This window comes from Pinus tabuliformis, chromosome 7 (genome assembly GCF_031772625.1).
Source record: "Pinus tabuliformis cultivar Carrire ecotype Pingquan chromosome 7, CPIR1, whole genome shotgun sequence".
NCBI classification, from domain to species: Eukaryota; Viridiplantae; Streptophyta; class Pinopsida; order Pinales; family Pinaceae; genus Pinus; species Pinus tabuliformis.
Window position 1 is genome coordinate 1765426923 of NC_142293.1, and position 21000 is coordinate 1765447922.

General features: G+C 37.1%; 1 protein-coding gene across 1 annotated transcript; it reads right to left on the reverse strand.

The window, feature by feature from the left end:
* Window positions 1-2632: 2632 nt before the first annotated feature.
* Window positions 2633-3373, reverse strand: LOC149255415 (nuclear speckle RNA-binding protein A-like). The gene has a single exon (XM_089455034.1). It carries the CDS (start codon window positions 3371-3373, stop codon window positions 2633-2635), a length of 741 nt encoding a protein of 246 aa, XP_089311160.1.
* Window positions 3374-21000: the final 17627 nt, after the last annotated feature.

The window sequence follows — 21000 nt, forward strand, 5'->3', positions numbered from 1 at the left end:
AAGAGAAAGATAGCTTGTGAGCTAATGCTTTGTGTAATTTGAACATATTTCCACTTGTATGACAATAAAGAGATTGGGGTTTGTGGCTAAGGCTTTCCCCATAGTATTCTTCTATGTTCATGTGTGATTGATTTCTCATTCTTAGTTATATGTGTTCTATTTGATCTTGCTCAAAATCAATTAAGCTTCCACAAGTTTGTTGAAGTAGATCTTGTATTTTGCTTTAGTATATTGCATAATCTGTTGATCTACACTGAGAATTTCTACAATAAACATGTAAGATATAGGTCATGAATGCATATTTGAGTGTAAATATTTGTACTTTATATTAAAATCACCAAGAAGGTCAAATTCCCTCTCTAGTAGTTGCAACCACACTTTTTAGCACATGCATTCATCAACCATTCTTTAACTTATCAAAGCATAACAAGAGCCATAGCTATAACACATCTTAAATCATGCTTATAACCAACATATAACCGAATATTAACCACGACATAACAACCATCATAGAAACATAATAATAGGTGCAAATTCTCATGGAGTACAATAAAAAAATGGTTGTTATTAACTTATGCAAAAGCCAACCTAGTCAAGGACTTCCATGTACCACCTCACCATAGATTTAGTTGAACCAAATATTTATTTCAGCTAATCACCCTCATACCATATTCCGAGCATGAATGTGGGCTCTCATGGGATAAACCAAGACATAAACAATCAAGGGAATCTAGGGGTTAAACCACCTCCACCCTCAAAATACCACAATATCGCTAAAATCAGTCATGAGATCACATAACCAAAACAAGTTTGGATGTCTCAAAATTTATTCACCATATCTTGAGGAATTTACCTATCTCCACCCATATGTTGAGGTTTTCGCATAGAAAACCATCTCTGCCCCCAACCCTTCAGAATTTTCCTGAGACCACCTCACCTGGTTCCAAAACCTCTTGGCAATCCAAAACTCAACCAAGAAATTAATCCCATCACACCATGGCTATCCAGGAAATGGAAAGGAAGGCTAAAATCACTTTTAGACCTGAAAAAACCCATGCCAATTACAACAAATGAACCAAATAAACAAATGCATGTACCATGCATTCACACCTCAATTAGGAAATCACACATATACCTTTCTAAACTTTTGATAGTCCTAGGATGTAATTGCAAGGTATATCTCTAAGTATTCTTATCCAAATCCAAATAATAGATATATTTTAGATTAATAATTCTTATAGTTGTCCCAACATGAATGTTAAGAATAACCATTAAGTTAGATTGCTCTAGTCCCCACTCGGTTGTATCTATTGGTTAGTACAATAAGATGTACAATATGATGTTATCCCTTCTAAGTTTGAAAAGGTTTTTATTATTTCAACGATTTACGGATTTACCATGGTTTGAACCTATAACTTTTTATTGTTGATAAAGGTAGAAATTACCTCATTATCATGGTTAAGAGGATGTGTTTCCTCATAAGAGGGGGGTAGAGCATGTATGCCTTCATAGACTTCGTCAAGGTGGGTCCCTTGTCCCACAAACAAAGGGGTCAATTTGGTGTCTAGGTTGGTTGTGTCCTTAAAATTAGATACCATATCATATCATCATGCAATATGTATCGACATAAAGATGACTTGACTTAGCATTAAACAAAACATTGACTTAGCATCAGACGGAAGGTAGACAATGTTGTCATAAAGTCATCGATTCTAGAACAATGATATCATAGTAAAGACATTATAATCGAAACACATTACATTATTCAGTTTAACTTGACACTTTAAGAGTCAATTACTGCAATTCTGCAAAAAAGTATTACAAACGTCTTAAATTTGGATATTATGTCATATCATATCCTCATGGAATATGTAATCTACATAAAGATAGTATCTAGCTTAGCTATGACCTTAAAATTGCATATCCTATCATCATGAAATATGTAATAGATGTAAAGACACCTTAACTTAACATCAAACAAAAAATTGACTTAGCACAGAAAGATAAACAAAAATGTCATAAAGTCATCGATTCTAAAACAAAAAATATCATAATAAAAGTTATAACTGAAACTCATTACATTATTCACTGTGATGTGACACTTTAAGAGCCAATTACTATAAATTCCACGAAAATGTGTTACCAACAAAGTCTTAACCATGCTCCATCTTCAAATAAAATCATGGATGGCGCTAACAAGTACAATTTTTCACAATTAAAAATACCACTACATTTGATCATCAACCTTACATCATGCTTTATATAAAAGTTCAAAAAAAACCTTAATTTACATCAGGCTTTAAATAAAAGTTAAATAAAATCTAAATCACATTTGCTAATATCCCAAGTCTCAACGGTAATCACATAGTAGTTGATTTCCTCCACCAACTAAGTCAACTATGTGTGTACACTTGACTGAGATCCCTTCCATTGAGCTACCCATAACCTTGAACAGAGCAAATTACTCTCACTTCAAATTAGAAGTTTTTTCGCAATTAAAACTAACCCTTCAAGGCTGACTACAATCGCTGAAAATAAAATGGAAATGGAATTCATACATTAAACTTTGGAAACTAACTATCGTAGGCGATGCGCTGGCTGACCAGCAAAATCGATTGTCTCACTCAAAAAATCACCGACGATGACGATAATAATCTCGATCGTGCGCATAGGATGACCTACTCCTCTCTCTGTCAAATTGCAACTTTAGCGAAGGCGAATCTCTGTCATTTTCATCAAACTTATACCCTTGTAAAGCTTCCATGGCAATCGTGGCACACTTAGGGTTATCAAATTCCACAAAACACAAAACAACGACAGCATTCGCCGATTCTCCTTCTCCACCTCGATGAGATTTTTTGGATTCCTTGGGCTTTTTAATAACCCTCACTTCTTTGAAACCGCGGAAGGGACGAAATATGTGCTCCGCTTCTCTACTAGTGCAATCACTTGGAACACCCATCACAAACAGTTTGTTGGATGCATCTTCTGGTAGATATTGAACATCAGCAACAGGCACCCTCCTCCCAATTACAGGGTCGAGTCTATGGCTATCAGACCTGAAATTCAAACCCTCATCTACAGTTAACCGATTTGAAGAAGGAAGCGCCCCACTCTGTGAAACAAGGCGATGATCATCAAGAAAAGGAGGAGCAGGAGCACGAACATGATCATCGGATAAGCGAATCCCTAGTCTGTCACCCCCTCTCTCAGCAAGCCTGAGGTCTTCTCTACGACTAATATAAGCACCAGACAACGAAGCATCACCAGTATAGTCATATTCATAATCATTGCGAGGCCGCTTGGCTAGTACGGACCTCTGCCAGTCCCTTTCTCTCTCAGCGCCTGTTGCTCGGGATCTTGTGTACTCCATGTTTCTCCCTCTTATTGCCCTACAAGAAGCAAAGACCCGTTGCGATCTAATAAGGTAAAATATAGAAGCCCAAAAATAGCTCAAAACAAACCCAAATCTCCTACCCTCCTCTAGCGTTTAGATTGTCGATGTATTTTTATAGGGACTGTGGAGCGCAAGAAAGATCTATTTTACGGTGCCCATTCATTTATGGTCGGCCCATTTTAATCGTTATATTGTCGCACGGTCACCATCACCAGACAAACATGATCTCCATGAAGCTGTCTTCATTTAAATTTCAAGTGATTGGGAGTATTGCTTATTGGGATATATCTTAATTTTTTTTGATAAGTTTCCAGAAGTGGACACCCTCACTGCAGGGAGTCTTTGCTCTTATTAATTTAATAAAATATATTTCATGGGATATTATAATAAGTCCAAAAAAAAGACTCCCACCGCATGAAATCTTTGCTTTTGATTTACCCACGTTCAAATAAATCCACAATTTACTAGTTTACCTAAAAAAATCAATCTTAAACTTTGAAATTAACCATTCTTATTCTTATTAAAGCCTCACCAACATCTCGCTAAGTTCATCAGCCCTTTATTCATGGATAACATTTCATTTTCTATCTCTTACATAAAGTTTTTAAGAAAAAATACTTTATTTTTTTTACATGTTTTGTTGAGGGAGGAAACTAGGTCGTTTTCTAGTAAGTGTTTTAAATTTTTTTTAATGAAGTTTAAATTTTTTAATGAAGTTTGTTATAACTATTTAGAATTTTGGGGGTTGGAAAGCATTTTATGTTTTTCAAAATAGGTGTAGAGAGGTAAAGTTATGGGACTCGAAAACCACTCAAACTCATTTTGGGCTTTTAGTGATTGTGGTGATTCTCTATGGTTATGAAATATGAGACAAACAGTACATCTAAGCATTTCATTACAAACAAATTTAAGATTAAAAGTGCAGTTCCTTATCATATCCTATTGAAGCAATTGCTATGGTGCGAGTCATAAGGTATTTAAAAAAAATTGAGCAAATGGAAGAGAGTAGATGGCCTAAGGTTGTCATAGACTATGCAAGAGAAAAAAAACTTGGATGCAACAAAATAACAAATGGTTTAGTAAATGGGGTATTTTCTTGAAGAAAAAAGATAAAAGCTTTTGTTATGGAAAAGTTCCACAAGCGTACTTGACATAACGAGCTAAGAATAAAGAAAAAATACTATATTGAAGTGTTTAATCCCACTCATATTCATCAACCAAAAGCATACATAGAGGCCAATATCTCTTTGAGAGCCAAAATTCTTATTGACTAATTCTCATAAACTCCCTTGTGAAAAAAGGCCAAAGAAAGTGTGGGAGGAAAGACAATGCAGTTTTTGTTCTTCCGGAAAAGTGGAAACAGAAAAACATTTCATTTTAGAATGTGAGGCCTTCAAAGACAATAGGGAAAGTTATGCAGATATGCTAGCAGCTAACTATTGGGATAATCTATTTAGCCAGGGGTTTGTCAAAAAGCTGAGAGAATTTATTTGGGCCATATACATCAAGCATATGAAGAAGCAATCTGTCCCATAGGCTATATTTAGCCTCGTGGACTTTAAAATAATTTCTTTCTTCTTTCTTCTAAAGTACCCGTAAACAAATATTTTAATAAAATGTAAAATTTTGTATAAATATGGGTTATCAAAGCTTGAATAAATATTATAGGTAAAATGTAAGAGATTTTATGTAATGAAGTTTTTTCTTTTAACTAAACACTTTATCGAATACATTTAAATATTATATAAATTTAGTACAACTTTTTATAAAATTCTTTGCTCTATTTTTGCTTATTTAAAGTATTCGTAATTTTAATATCAAAATTAAATTTAATTTGTTATACTAAAAATTAGACTTGAATACTAACATGTTGCATCCAATTACCTCCAATTTACAATGGAAGATCTACAATTAAGGTCTTGACTATTAAAATTTATGGGGTCATACATACTCTACCCTCCTCTCAATTTGAACCTATGACCTTTTATGAGGAAACACATGATCTTAACTATTAAGCCCACTCAAATATACTAAGTATCATTTTATTATATTTATGGTCATAAAAATAATAAATTCGTAATTATAATTTATTAAATTATAAGTCTCATTTTATGTGTCCTTGTCACAATTTCTTTATAGGCATCTTAGTAACCACCTTTACATTATGACCATAAAGACAATGAAATAGAAATTACAATTTACTATCAATGGCTCATTTTTTTCTTTCATTTTTCTCTTTTTCCTTTCTTTCTTCATTTTTCTTCTATTTTTTTTCTTCTTCTTTTTCCTTCCTATGTGGTTCACTACCCCAAAATCGATGACCACTAAATCCATGAAATAATTGTACTAGGAAAACCCATTCTAAAGGATCACTTCCTATCGGCTCAAGTGGCTCAACCATAAAGCCTCACCGTGAGAGTGTTGAGAGAATTGAACTTGTGACTTCTCTATTAAAAAAGGTGCTTTAATGACTAGGACTCATCAATTGAGCTAACCCTTGGGACTAAAACTATAAGTGACTCTATCACTATTAATTTTGAATATAATGTTTCATTATCCATTTTGATTGAAATGTAATGGTTGAGACAAGGAGTCGTTATGGAAATTTTATTTCCATAAAAAAAGGGAGCTAGGTTAGTTTAATTTAATTTTAATAATATAACAATCATATAATACCCCACAGATTTAGAGCGGTTGATTACAAGGTGTTTGTTAAGACACTCTATGGTGAAAATGTCACTAGTTGGAAATTTTTTAGCACAAACCCAACCACCCCTGAATCGAAATCTCTCAAACCACAAATTAATCCCACCCCTTTACACCAAATTAACTAACAAACATAAAACATAGCAATCCTAAAAAAAAAAATCTAATTATCATTACCTCTATTATAGTTTTGATTATCATGAAATTGTTTTGTTGGATTTATTACCTTCTCATATATTATCCATTTATCCTAATATGCGTGTTCCTCTTGATGATTAAATCAATGTGTGTTATGGAAAATTTATCCATTTATCCTAATATGTGTGTTCCTCTTGATGATTAAATCAATGTGCGTTATGGAAAATTTAGTTAACAAGCTTCTAAGAATTAAAATCAATAAAAAAAACTTCTATAAAAGAAACATATGAACTTTCTACAATAAAAAACATATCAACGTTCTACAGTGAGTAAACACATCAACCATGCAATTCATTATTATTTCTTTTATTAATCAACACTAACTATAATAATCAATTTTATCAGTATCCATGCTATTTATACATAGATGATCAATTTGTTTACAAATTAACTATCTCTTATTATTAGACAATTTACTTAGAAAAAATATCAACTAATTATTCATTATGTGCATCTTTAATTACCTATTCGAATGAGAAATGATTACTCAATAATCTATTTAACTAATATAACAACCATTTACAATTACTCAATAATCTATTTAACTAATATAATAACCACCTACATAGATGCCCAACAATTTGTTTGATTAATACATTTTAATTACAAACAATTTTTTTTTTTTTGTCTTTTCTCTATAATTAACTCTTTAAGCTTTGTGTAATTATCTTAACATATCTCACATATCCATATTCCACACATTTAACTCCAAAAATATCTAAAAATTTAATAATTATTATAAACCTATCATAAAATCAACACATAGTAATCAACAGACTATGTTATATACATCCATGTAGTATTTAGTAATTAATATCCATTTTAAAATTCAATAATCAATACATTATATATATATGATTTAGTAATTAACATCTCAATATAGAAACATCATTAGTATTTTTAAGTTTACCATGTCCAATAAGCTTCCATGTCTTCATGTAATAGTATTTCATTCTAACGTATCTCATATGAAAATATGTGCATCTGCACTTGTAAATTAATTTTCTACAATAAGGAAACATACAAACTTTTTTATTCTTATTTTTTTAATTTAAACATATGCATTTGGGAATTAAAAATTAACAAAGAATTTTTTCCAATAAGGAAACCTATAAACTTTTCTATAATGAGTAAATACACAAATGATCTAATTCATTATTTTTTTCTTTATTATTAAACATTAATGAGAATAATAAATCATATTAATAGCTATACCATTATAGATAAATATCTAATTTGTTTACATCCTTACATTTTAATTATTTTTTATTACGAAGCAATTTACTTATAATTATTTTTTATTACGAAGCAATTTACTTATAAAAACTATTTGATTCATTATTCTTTCTTTTATTATACAATATTCATTAGAATAATCAATTTTATTAATATCCATGTCATTTATACATAAATGGTCAATTTGTTTACACCCTAATTATTTGTTATCATGAAACAATTTACTTATAAAATATGCCAACTAATTATTGATTATGTGCATCCTTAGCATATAAATCATTAATTTGTTTACATATTAATTATCTCGTATTACCTTAATTATGTGCATCCTTAACTATCTATTTCAGTGACATGGTGATTAATCATTTTTTTAACATAAATAAGAAGAAATTATATTAAAATATGCGCTTGAATGTAGCAGTTACTCGAGAAACTAGTTACAATATGTTCTCCTCCTTGTGAGTCACGACTAATGGCACATTTACAAAATGATAAAGAAACAAGCATCCTCCCAAAAAGAGTAAAGAGGGAAAAGTTCCAAAACTAAGTCTTATGTTTTTACGCCTACTTATTCATGAGAACAGAAGAATCTTTAAACAAATTTCTTGCATAATAAAATGTAGAACAAAACATCTCTATAAATTACTAGAATATGGTCCATCATTTGGCCCGCAAGATTGAGGACCTAAGTTCTTCCTACTATGATTTTTCTTTCTTCATATTACAAGTTTGGAGGAACACTTCTTTTTAAGCACATCTAAATAGGGAAGGGGAGAAGAGGAGGGCTTCTTCATAGCCACCTTACCAGCTTCTTCGTCTTTTACTCAAGGAGAGACATTTGGGGAAATATTTCCCACCGTAGCAGTTTTCCTTGGAGGGTCATGATCTAGTTGTTCTTCATTAACCAAATTAGGAGGACCCTTTAGAATAGGATTGTTTAGTTAATCTGCTTGGGCCTTATGATTCTCACCTTCTTCCTTTGGAGCATTCAAGGATTAAAAGTTATTTGAGGAAATGAGTTGGTGCTTAGATTCCACCTTACATGTCTACTAATTTTTACTTCCACGCTTGTTATGCTTCCGTTTAACGAGAATGAATCATTGCATATTTTCTCCTTACCCTTATTTAAGAGGAGGATTTGGAGAGCATTGAGAAGTTGAAGCTTTTTGGATAGATTTTCGCAATATCCATACTTGTGGCACATATTATATTTAAAAGGAACATGTTCATAAGTTAGAGCCTAGAGATGAGACCAACCATCTAGATTTAGTTGAATTGGCTATGGGATGCCTTTTGATAAATCCATTTTGACACATATTCAGTGGCACAAAAAATGATTCCCATGTTCCAAATCACAAGAAATAAATTTGCTAAGTTTATCTCCAATTTCCTTAAAAATGCCTTAACCCCAACAAAGAAGAGGGACGAAAGGAAATATTGTCCACACAAGTGAAAATGATATTTCCATCATAGGATTAAATTCCAAAGACCAATGAGTGAGAAACAAGCCTCTGGTGCCCATGAAATAGGAAACTGACTGGTAGATCCAATCTTTATCTTTCGTATTTTTAAAGAGAAATGGATAATACCCATTTCCATAATAGTAAATTCTCTAGGGTTCATGATTTTCCCAGTTATCAAAAAATTGGTCTTAAAAGCTTCATAGCTTGGCCACAAACCAATGAACTTTCCCATTAACCATTTTTCCTTCAAGAGCAACACATTTTTTTTATTAAGGAAAACCCGAGATCCAAATAAGGGTTTGATTGTCCCATCTTCACAAATTTATTTGGGGCACCCATTTTTCCCTTATTAAAGCACATGGCCAACTAAACAACATATGGCAACAAAATACTTGACTCATGGCTTCTTCATTATTGCCAAAGATGATATCATCAACATATACAACAAGTATTAGTAATTTATCATTGTCCATTTATATATATATATATATATATATATATATATATATCTGTCTGTTGATCCTTTTGCAAAACCTTATTGATTAAGGTATTCATCCAACCGAAAATACCAAGCCCTTGGAGCCTGTTTAAGGCCATAGAGAGCCTTTTTGAGTCTGCATACAAGATTTGGATCATTTCCAAGGATAAACCCATCTGGTTGCTCAATGTACACTTCTTCATTCAAGTCTCCGTTCAGAAAAGCAGATTTTACATCCATCTGAAATAATTTGAACTTCTGAAAGCTAGAGAGAGCAAGGAACATTCTTATATCCTCAAGTCTAGCAACTGGTGCAAAGTTTTCTTCAAAGTCTATGCCTTCTTGTTGTGCATACCCTTTACAAACAATTCTTGCCTTGTTTCTAACAACATCTCCATTTTCATTCAGCTTATTCTTGAAAATCCATTTTGTCCCTATGACATTCTTATCTTTTGGTCTAGGAACCAATTCCCAAGTGTTATTCCTTTCAATCTGTTCAAGTTCTTCCTCCATGGCATTGACCCAACATTCATCTTTGCATGCCTCTTTTACATTTTGAGGTTCGGTGGAGGAGAGAAATGCTAGATAGCTTGAATCTTTTGAAATGGTTCTCCTTGTTTGTACACCTGCCTCTTTCTGCCCCAAAATTTGAGATTTTGGATGATTCTTCTGAACGTATCTAGATGGAGTCTTTTCTTCTATTCTTATTTGTTCTTCTAGTGCCTCATGGGTTTCTTCTTCATCATGAATCTGATTTGACGTTGAAGGATAGTCCTCATCATCTTCAAAAACTTCAGATATTTCCTGCCTAGGGTTATTTCCTTCTTCATCAATCACTACATCAATACTTTCAATCATTTTTCCAAGTCTTTCATTGTAACACTTATATGCTTTGCTGTGGGGAGAGTATCCATGGAGAATGCCTTCATCTGCTCTAGGTTCAAACTTGCCAAGATTTCATCAGTACTTTTAATGTAGCATTTGCTTCCAAACATTTTGAAATATTTTATCGTGGGAGTTTTACCATAGCAAAGTTCATGAGGAGTCTGAGTGTTGTTTACCCTGACGTTTGTCTTGTTAAGAATAGTAACTACAGCAAATGCGGCTTCACCCCAGAAGGTTGCGGGAGTTCCAGATTCATCAAGCATAGCACGAGCCATTTGTTGAACCGTTCTGTTCATCCTTTCCACTACACCATTTTGTTGAGGAGTCCTTGCAGCAGAAAATTCCCTTCTTATTCCATGTTCTTCACAAAAATTGAAAGACTCATTTGAGGTAAATTCTCCTCCCTGATCAGACCTGAGGCATTTGATTCTGCGATCTGATTCGTTTTCAACCAAGGCTTTGAATGATTTGAACTTTTCGAAAGCTTCATATTTATACTTCATGAGTCCTATCCAACACATCCTTGAAAAGTTGTCAATGAACAATATGAAGTACTCTTCACCTCTAGGTGACCTCTTCCTAGTTGGACCACATATATCAGTATGGACAAGTTCAAGTGGCCTACTAGCTAATCCTTCCTTTTCAGGGAAGTTAGATCTGGTTTGTTTACCAAGCTAACATGACTTGCATATTGTATTGTCTGGAATTCTAATGTCAGGAAGATCACGAACTGCCTGATATTTGCATGCTTTCCTTATCTGGGAGAAGCTAAGATACCCCAATCTTCTGTGCCATAGCTAGTGTTCATCATTCTTGCTTAGATAGCATTGATGTTTTCCTTCTTTGAATATATATAGATTATTTGGAGTTCTTATGCCTTTGATCACTGTTTTTCCTGTATCAAGATCACGAACACTACATCCATTTGATCGAAATATTACCTCAATTCCTTGATCGCACATCTGCCTGACACTCAATAGATTATGCTTTAAGCCATCAACATACATAACATTTCCAGCTTTGACCTTTTCTTTCAGCTGAACAGAACCTTTACCTTTTATGAACGTAGGGGTGTCGTTTACAAATGAGACCCTATTTTCCTTTTCTAAGGCACTATATGATTGAAGTTTTTCTTTATCACCTGTCATATGTTTCGAACATCCACTCTCGATGTACCATTGATGTTCCTATCCTTCTGCATATAAGGCTATTCCACAACTTTCTGGTTGTGGTTCTTTCTTTCTCCATGTTTTGGGGTTCAATGAAGCTTCCTCGTCCTGAGTCGTTTGCCAGAACCTACTCTTGCATTCAGACTCTACATGATCGAAGTTCTTGCAAATAGAACATTCTATTTCATTTTCAAGAGCATTAAAGTTATTGTAGGTCCTTTTCATGTTCCGAGTCATACTCCTTTGTTTTTGAGCTTCCCTAGTCATGATGGTCTTGTAGGAAACACATTGAGTGGCTTTATGACCAAAGTTATGACAAGAAAAACATTGGCCATTGAAGAAATTCCTGCGATTATCAAACCTACCAACAAATTGATTATAGTTTCTATTGACATCCATTCTTGAGCCAAATTGAGAATGATTTACCTGTGGTTGATTGAATCTTCTATTCATCCTTGAAGTAGATTGCCCCCAACTTACTTGGTAATCTTTGTTCATTCATGAAGCCAATGGTCCCTGATTTACTTGGTAGTTTACATTATGCTTTTGTTGTCGATTTTCAACTTGTTCACTTCTCCTTGCTGCATCAAGATAACTTTTGGAGGTGGATGGATTTTGTGCTTGAGCCGTTTCTTCAGAATATCCGAGACCTGTCTTCATTAGAGGAGAACGCTGTACTTTGATAATCTCATCTAAATTTTCAGATCCTTTAGCAAATCTAAGATTAAGAGCTTTTGTTTTCTCAATTTCTTTTCTAAGTCCCACAATTTCACATTCTAACTCTTCATTGTATTTATCTCTTTTAGCAAGTTGGAATGTCAATGTGTCTATAATCATGTTCTTTTCTTCTAAACAAATTTTGAGTTTAGAAATTTCTTCATAAATATCCTCTTCATTTATATCATCCAAGAATTCATCATCTTCAAAAGCCATCAAAAGTCTATCATCATTACCTTGTTCATCTTCATCACTAGTTGAAAGTCCATCACTGTCTTCATGTGTATAATAGCTCTTCTTACTTACATTATGTTTTTTGTTCCATATGACAGGTTCCTTACCTTTGTCTATTCTATCTTTATGAGGGAACTTTACAGCATAGTGCCCGACTCTTCCACAAGAAAAGCATTTGAAAGGCAGCTTACCTCTGAATCTTCCAGTTCCCCGTTGAAGGTTCTTGACAAATTTTGATTCTTCTTCTTCTTCAGACATATACCCTGACTCATTGTAAACTCCTTTTCCTGAGGCTTTGAATGCGGCTTATCTCCTGTCTGATGGTCCCCCGTTTCTCTTTTCGTAAGCAGTTAGAATTCCGTGCAGCTGGGACATGGTAAGACTCTGTAGATTCTGTTTTTCTTATATGGCAAAAATGTAGAAATTTCTTTTTCCCACCCCGGTTTTCAGTTTCTCCTTATTTCTCCCATATAGTTAAATGCCCTTTCCCATAACCATACATTTAACAAGCCGAAAAAATAAATTTGCTGAAAACACAAATTCTGGAAATTTTACAGAATGCTGGAAATTGCAGAAATAGAAATCAGCAGTAATAAACAGCCATTAAAACACATTTAAACACTGATATTTTTGGTCAATGTGACCCTGGAAAACCCCCCTACAACTCTTGGGGAAAACCAATTTGAGAGCTCTTCTTTATTTCTGAAAATTGCCTTTTACAGTGAGAAATTTTCAGCAAAAAATCAACAAGCAAATTTACAACTTATCTCTTTTCCCATGCTTCACAGCAAACTGGAAATTACAGCAAACAGGACATCAATAAATGATGTACGGTCTCCTAGATTTTCGTGCCCACTTTCAGCATTAAATGCTGTTGTATGGCCCTCGTTTTGCGTGCAGAAAAACCAGCAAACTGCTCCTCGATTTTTGTGCAAACCTCTCCTCAAAAATCGTGCGAAAATCTACCTTTCATTGTGTGCTGAATCAGCTATACAAATCTACTCAACTGCTGCCTTGGAATGTGTGCCAAGCTGCTGTCTCCTTCTCCTCCCTACTCAGAAATCTCTCTTGCTCTCTTACTCTCCTTCTCCCAATCTGGTCATGAAAGAATTGAATCGAATGTGATCTTTTCCTCCTTCTCCTCCCTTAATATAACTCCAAATGACTTTTGGGTGATCCAAGTGACTTTTGGGTGATCTCTAAATCCAATGGCTGATAAAGATTTAGATCAATGGCTGAGATTAAATGCTCATTGAAATCTCACTTTTTATTTTTTAATTCAGCCACTTTAATAAAGACCCACTTAGTCATTTATTTCCAAAGTCACTTTTCCTTTCTAATTTTTCATTGACTTTATAAAAGTCACTTTAAAATTAGATTTAACTTTATAAAATTACAAAGTCACTTTAGGAGAAAATTTAAATTCTTTTGGACACTTTTCCCTAGGCCAAAGATCAAACCCTAAGGGAACCACCTGTCCTCCGGTACCAAATTTCAACACTCCCTCTTACCGAGGAAGGTGTTCCTCACCACACCCATCTTGTCTCTGAAGTAGATATGCTTGCCCCGTGGTAAGGCTTTGGTAAGGATATCTGCAACCTGCTCATCAGTGGAAATATACTCAAGCTTCACAACTCCCTTCTGAACATAGTCTCTGATGAAATGATATCTGATCCCGATATGCTTTGACCTGTCATGAAATACTGGATTCTCCGTGAGTTTAATGCAACTCTGATTATCACAGTAAATCACTGAAGGTCTCAACAGCTAACCAAATAAGCCAAACAACATCTTGCGAAGCCAGATAGCCTCACAACTAGCTAGACTGGCTGCCATATACTCTGCTTCCACTGAACTCGGTGCTACTGACTGCTGCTTCCGGTTGAACCATGACACTACTGTTGAAGCCAACCCAAAACAGCACCCTGAAGTGCTCTTCCTATCAGAAGCACAACCTACCCAATCAGAATCAGTGTATCCTGCCAATCTCACTCCATCTCCCTGCCTATAGTCCAGACCATAATCCACTGTCCCCTGCAAGTACCGCAAAATGTGTTTTGCAGCCACCCAGTGAACCTTCCTAGGCTCACACGTAAACTGACTCATCGTGTTGACTGCAAAACAGATATCTGGTCTAGAGTTGACCAAATACATCAAGGAACCAATCAGCTGCCTGTACAATGTGGGATCCACCAACTCGGAATCTGAAGCATGAAGCTACTTCCAGTTGGTGATCATCGGTGTCGACATGGGTCTACAATCCTCCATGTGGAATCTACTAAGGATGTCCACAATATACTTCCCCTGCCCCAGGAAGAAATGTCCCTCCTCCTGCCACACCTCTAAACCCAAAAAGTAATGCATCAAGCTGATGTCCTTCATCTCAAACTCCGTCGCAAGATCTCTCTTGCAGTGCTCTATGAGTCTCTCTACACCTGTAATGATCAAGTCATCCACATACAGCACCAGAATGAGAGGCTCCTCACCAATCACAATAACGTAAAGGTTCGGATCTGCCTCACTCTTTGTGAAACCCATCCCCTGCAAATATGTATCTATCCTGGAGTACCAAGCTCTGGGAGCTTGCTTCAGGCCATAAAGGGCCTTCTTCAGTCTGCACACATGGGACTCCTTCCCATGCACCTCAAAGCCCTGTGGCTGCTTAATGTACACCTCCTCCTGTATGAAGCCATTGAGAAATGCAGTCTTCACATCCATCTGGTGGATCTTCCAACCCATCTCTGCTGCTATCGATATAATGGAGTGGATCGAAGTATATCAAGCCACGGGAGCGAAGGTCTCCTCATAATCAACTCCCTCTACCTGGGAGAACCCTCTAGCCACAAACCTCGCTTTGAATTTCTCAATGTTGTCATCTGCAACATGCTTTACCTTGTAAAGCCATCTAGAAGTAGCCACGGATTTTCCCTCAGGCCTCGGCACTACCTCCCAAACATCATTCTTCATGATAGAAGAATACTCCTCCTACATGGCCTCTCTCCAGACCACCTGCCTAGCTGCCTCCTCATAGCTAGAAGGCTCAGAGTCAAGGATGTTGGTAACCATCGCCATATAGCTACAAAACCTCTCAGGTGGTCTACTCTCTCTAACCGGCCTCTTCGGCTCAGCAATAGATGTGGCATCTCTCAAGGTGTCCTGAAGCCACTTGGGCTTTCTCTTCCCTGAGCATGCTTCTCCCATAGGAGAATGAAACTCCTCCTCCTCATCACCATCAGTAGCCTGAACTCCTGACTGTCTGTCTGCTGTCCTCCTACCTACACCTCAACCTGTAGAAGTTGAGGCACCGTGTGAACTGTCCATCAATGGACTCCCTAGTGAACTGCTCTGTGAACTGCCCTGCATGCTGCCCGGAGCACCACCCCTCTGGCTCGGCGAGCCACTGCTCACTGACGGACCTGACATCCTCATAGATGTACCTCTGGATCCTCCTGATCCCTACGACTGACTCAACTACTGCTGAGGGTCTGGCTGATCCAGATACTCTAATTCCCGTGACCTCCTAAAGGCCATGTCCTCCTCGAACTTCACATCCCGTCTCACAACAACTCTCCTCTGTGCAGGAATGTAAATCTGAAAGGCCTTTGAGGTCTCACTGTAGCCCACAAAGATACCCTTCTCTGCGGTGGGCTCTAGTTTGGTCCTCTTCTCCTTGGGTATATAGGAGTATGTAATGCATCCAAAGATATGAATATGACCAATATGAGGCTTCTTCCCAGAGAAAGCCTCCTCCGGAGTCATGTGCCCCAAGGCACGATGCGGACTCCTATTCTGCAAGTAAACAGTTGTGTTGCAGGCCTCTGCCCACAAGAACAATCGCAACCCCTGATCATGTAACATGGCTTTGACAGCCCCTATGATGGATCTGTTCTTCCTCTCTGCAACCCCATTCTGCTGGGGGTTGTAAGGAACAATGAACTCCCTCCTAATGCCTGCCTCCGCACAATAGTCAACAAACTCTCCAAGGGTGTACTCTCCTCCATTGTCCGACCTCACGGACTTGATCTTTCGACCTGTCTGAGTCTCCACAAGAGCTCTGAACTCTTGAAACCGCTTAAAGACCTCACTCTTGATCTTTTAAAAATAAATCCAGGTCCTCCTGGAGTGATCATCGATGAATAAAACATAGTACTCATATCCACTCAAGGAAACATGAGACATCCGACCGCTCACATCGGAATGAATCAAATCAAGTATCCCCATCGCTCTGCTCTCACTGGTCGGAAAAGGGGATTTGGCAAACTTGCCCATCGCACAACCTCTACAAGTATCAAAGTGATCAGTACTGAAATTTGGCACACCTGTAGTGATCTCCCGTAATGTCCTCAAGGCTCCATGATACATATGTCCCATCATGCGGTGCCAAATCTCACATAGCTCAGAACTGCTAGCTCTGCTGTCGGTACTACTACTCAATGCCAAAAGGGGCTGGAATGCAAACTTGTACACCTTTGCATGGCGTACACCTATCACTCTAGCTGAATCAGCTGGAGTGCCCCTGGGATACATCAACACCTGTCCTCCCCTGAACAATACCTCATATCCTCTGTCCTCCAAAGTTGAGATGAATATGAGGTTCTTCCTCATTCCTGGCACATAAAGAACCTCTCACACCTTCAAGGGAGGTTTGGACTCCCTCTGAAATGTCACTGTCCCCACCCTGACTGCTCTAACAACCCTGTCATCACCGAGTACTACCTCAATATCAGTGCCACTCTCTGAAAGCTCTGAGAAGTACTCACAGACTCCTGTCATATGACGTGAAGCCCCACTATCCACATACCAGATACTTGAAGATGCTCCGCTAATCGAGGGAAAATCATGCTCCCTTTGAACCTGTGTGGCAGGTGATCCTGCACTAAAGGACTCACACGTAGTGAACGCAAACTCTCGATCAAAATGACCAGCAAATTTCTCAATCTCTGCTGAAGCTGCCACGTCCTGGTTCTTCCCCTTCTTCTTCTTCTTCTCCGGACACACAACAGCATAGTGTCCCATCTTTTGATAATTTCAACACTTCACCTTGGAATAGTCCTTCTGTGTGTTCCCCTGTTTACCTTTACCTTTTCCTTTTCCCACACCACTGCTTGTGGAAGCCTTCTTCTTCCCTTTTCCTTTCTTGCCTCCTGCCACCACTGCTACATCCTCATCCTGCTCAACTGGCTTGGCTGCCCCAAGCTGACCTTTCCTGATCTCTGTCTAAATGCAATCATCCCAAAACCTCTCCCATGTGGGAAGGGTCTCACATGCACAAACCCCATCAACAAAGTTCAACCATGAACGGGGGAGGTCATTCACTGCAATCCGCACCAACTTAGTGGGTGGAATGGCCTCTCCAATTGCTTCCAACGCATCTCTCACATTAGTAATCTTTGTGAGATATCCAGCTGCACTATCATTACCCATCTTAATGTTCTTCAGCTTCTCCTTCAGGACCATCTTCCGGTTCTCATTGGTACTCTGGTAGAGATTGGACAATGCTGTCCACATCTCATGGGCATTGCTCTTTCCTCTCACATGAGGAATGCAATGGTCTTTGATTCCGTTTAGAATCAGCCTCTTACCCTTATTGTTCTTTTTATTATAAGCTGTCAACTGAGTAGCATCAGTAGGCACAACAGGGTTCTGTGTGGTATGCACCATGATATCCCAGACTTCTGCCTCCTCAAAGATACTCTGCATCTTCCAAACGCTGTAATTTATATGCCCATCCAGCCTATCCTCCACCCTCAATCCCAATGACATCCTGTTGTCCTAAAACTGAAAAATAGCACTGCTGTAGTAAAGATAAAACTGATGTTTATGAAAAAATCAGCTTGCTGGAATTTTCTGAGTGAAAAATCAGCAACTGTAATTTTTCATTTTGCTGTCCCAAACTGCCCTTCAGCACTCAAGCTCCGATACCATGTATAAATTTCTTTTTCCCGCCCCAGTTTTTAGTTTCTCCTTATTTCTCCCATATAGTTAAATGCCCTTTCTCTTAACCATACATTTAACAAGCTGAAAAAAAATAAATTTACTGAAAACACAAATTCTGGAAATTTTACAGAATGCTGGAAATTGCAGAAATAAAAATCAGCAGTAATAAACAGCCATTAAAACACATTTAAACACTGAGATTTTTGGTCAATGCGACCGTGGAAAAACCCCCTAAAACTCTTGGGGAAAACTAGTTTGAGAGCTCTTCTTTATTTCTGAAAATTGCCTTTTACAGTGAAAAATTTTCAGCAAAAAATCAGCAAGCAAATTTACAACTTATCTATTTTCCCATGCTTCATAGCAAACTGGAAATTACAGCAAACAGGACAGCAATAAATGTTGTACGATCTCTGTTGACACCTAATCTGAAACGGATGAGGTGAAGCCGGACAGTCATCTAGAAGATGAACTGATCCGTTTCTGTATATGTATAAATAATAATAGTTGAATGAATAATATCACTCAGTTTTGTCTTGTGCTCATAGTTCCTGGAGTTAACCTGGCCTGACATGGTATCAGAGCACAGGTCCCAAATTGGTTGTAACTCCTGGTCAGTTCTGTCCTGAACGCCTCTCAGACTGACACTGCTCACTGACTGCCAGAGACTGCGCCTGTGGAGACTGCGCCCTCAGACCTTGAGTACTGGGTCCGTTACCTATGCGTTGATGATGTTGAACTAAGAACTGAGGTATCGTTTTCTTTTAATGGTGACTGTGGTATGCGTTCAAGATTTTGGCTGCCTTCTTAGTTTAATGAAGAGTGACGGTGAATGCGTTGAAGACATGGTAGAACAGTTGCTGCGTTTAAAAAGAACTGTAGTTTATTACTGCGTATGGTAACCCCTGCTTTTTTTAAAGACTGTTCTAATATTGCTGCGTTTTATTTGATGGACTGCGTTTTCTTTGTAAACCAAACATGTTGCTGTAAAACGTTTGGGCTATTGTTCAAGTGGACTGTGTTTTTTAATGGTTGAGTGCGTCTATGGAAGACTGCGTTGATGTATTTTAATGGTGACTGTGTTTTCCTTATTGAAGATTGACACATGGTATTGCTGCGTTTTCCTTATTGAAGATTGACACATGGTATTGCTGCGTTTTCCTTGTTGAAGACTGATACATGGTATTGCTGCGTTTTTTTAATGCTGGCTGCTACTGTTGAGAGTAGTTAATGGTATTGCTGCGTCCTTATTTTTGACCACTGCGTTAATGGTGCCCTCTTCATGAGTGCGTTTCTGGTACGTTAATGGTGCCTCCACGTGCCTTCTTCATATGGTGCCTCCACGTGCGTTTTCATATGAGCGCCTTTGTTGTTGAACAGTGATATACATTGATATGTATGTGAGAAATGATATGAGCGCCTTTTTTAAAAACAGTGATATACATTGATATGTATGTGAGAAATGATATGAGCGCCTTTTTTAAAAACAGTGATATACATTGATATGTATGTGAGAAATGATATGAGCGCCTTTTTTAAAAACAGTGATATACATTGATATGTATGTGAGAAATGATATGAGCGCCATTTTTTTGTTGAACAAGCGGTGAGCGCCCTCATTAAACAGTGATATATATGTGAGCAGTAATATATATGCTATGGAATGTTAGAAGAAAAATAAATGCATAAGGATATCATATAAGGATATTTTTACAGAAGTTTTTGGCAGAGATATTTTTTTCAGAAGGATTTTGTTTACAGAAGTTTTTGGCAGAGATAATTTTTTACAGAATGCATTCAATCATTTCTATGGTCGGAATAGTTCTCACTGGCAAAGAGAACTATTCTAAATGGTCCCGGATGGTAAAACACACCCTTATCTACAATGAGCTGTGGAAAGGTGTGTGTGTCGGAGAAGAAGACAGAGACCCTGTGCAGCCCACATCAGACAAAGAACTTGCCATTTGGGAAAACAAGAACAGCAAAGCCTTTGCATTGATCGCAGCATCTGTCAATGAGGAAGTAAGTCGTCATATTTCCTGCTATTCCACTGCCTTTGAAGCTTTACAAAAGCTCAAAGAACTCTATGATACACATTCTGCACTTAAAGTTGTTCAGCTCATGATTAAACTCTTCACTCTTGAACTGAAAAATAATGATCCTCTTACTCTTGCATCTGAAATAAAGTCTATAATGCATGATATAAAATCCACTAAGGTTGAGCTGGATATCTCTCTTATTGCCTTTCTCAAAGCACTCTATCCTACCTACTCCAATTATCTTGAGTCTTTACAAGCAAATGGAAACCTTAAAGATATAACCTTTGACTCTCTTGTGAAAAAGTTTGCTGAAAGAGAGAAAGCCTTTGGAAAGAAAACAGTCCCTGAATCTTCTGAAGAGACTGTTTGCCTTGCTCACAAAGAAAAGCATCCTGCTCAAGATTCTGCAAGAGGAAGAGGTGGACGAAGAGGAAGAGGAAGATACTTCAGAGGCAGGGTGGGCAGACATTCTCAAGCAGAAAAGGCAGATCTGCATTGCATTCGCTGCAAACGAAATGGATCACATGATGCTTCTACATGCAAG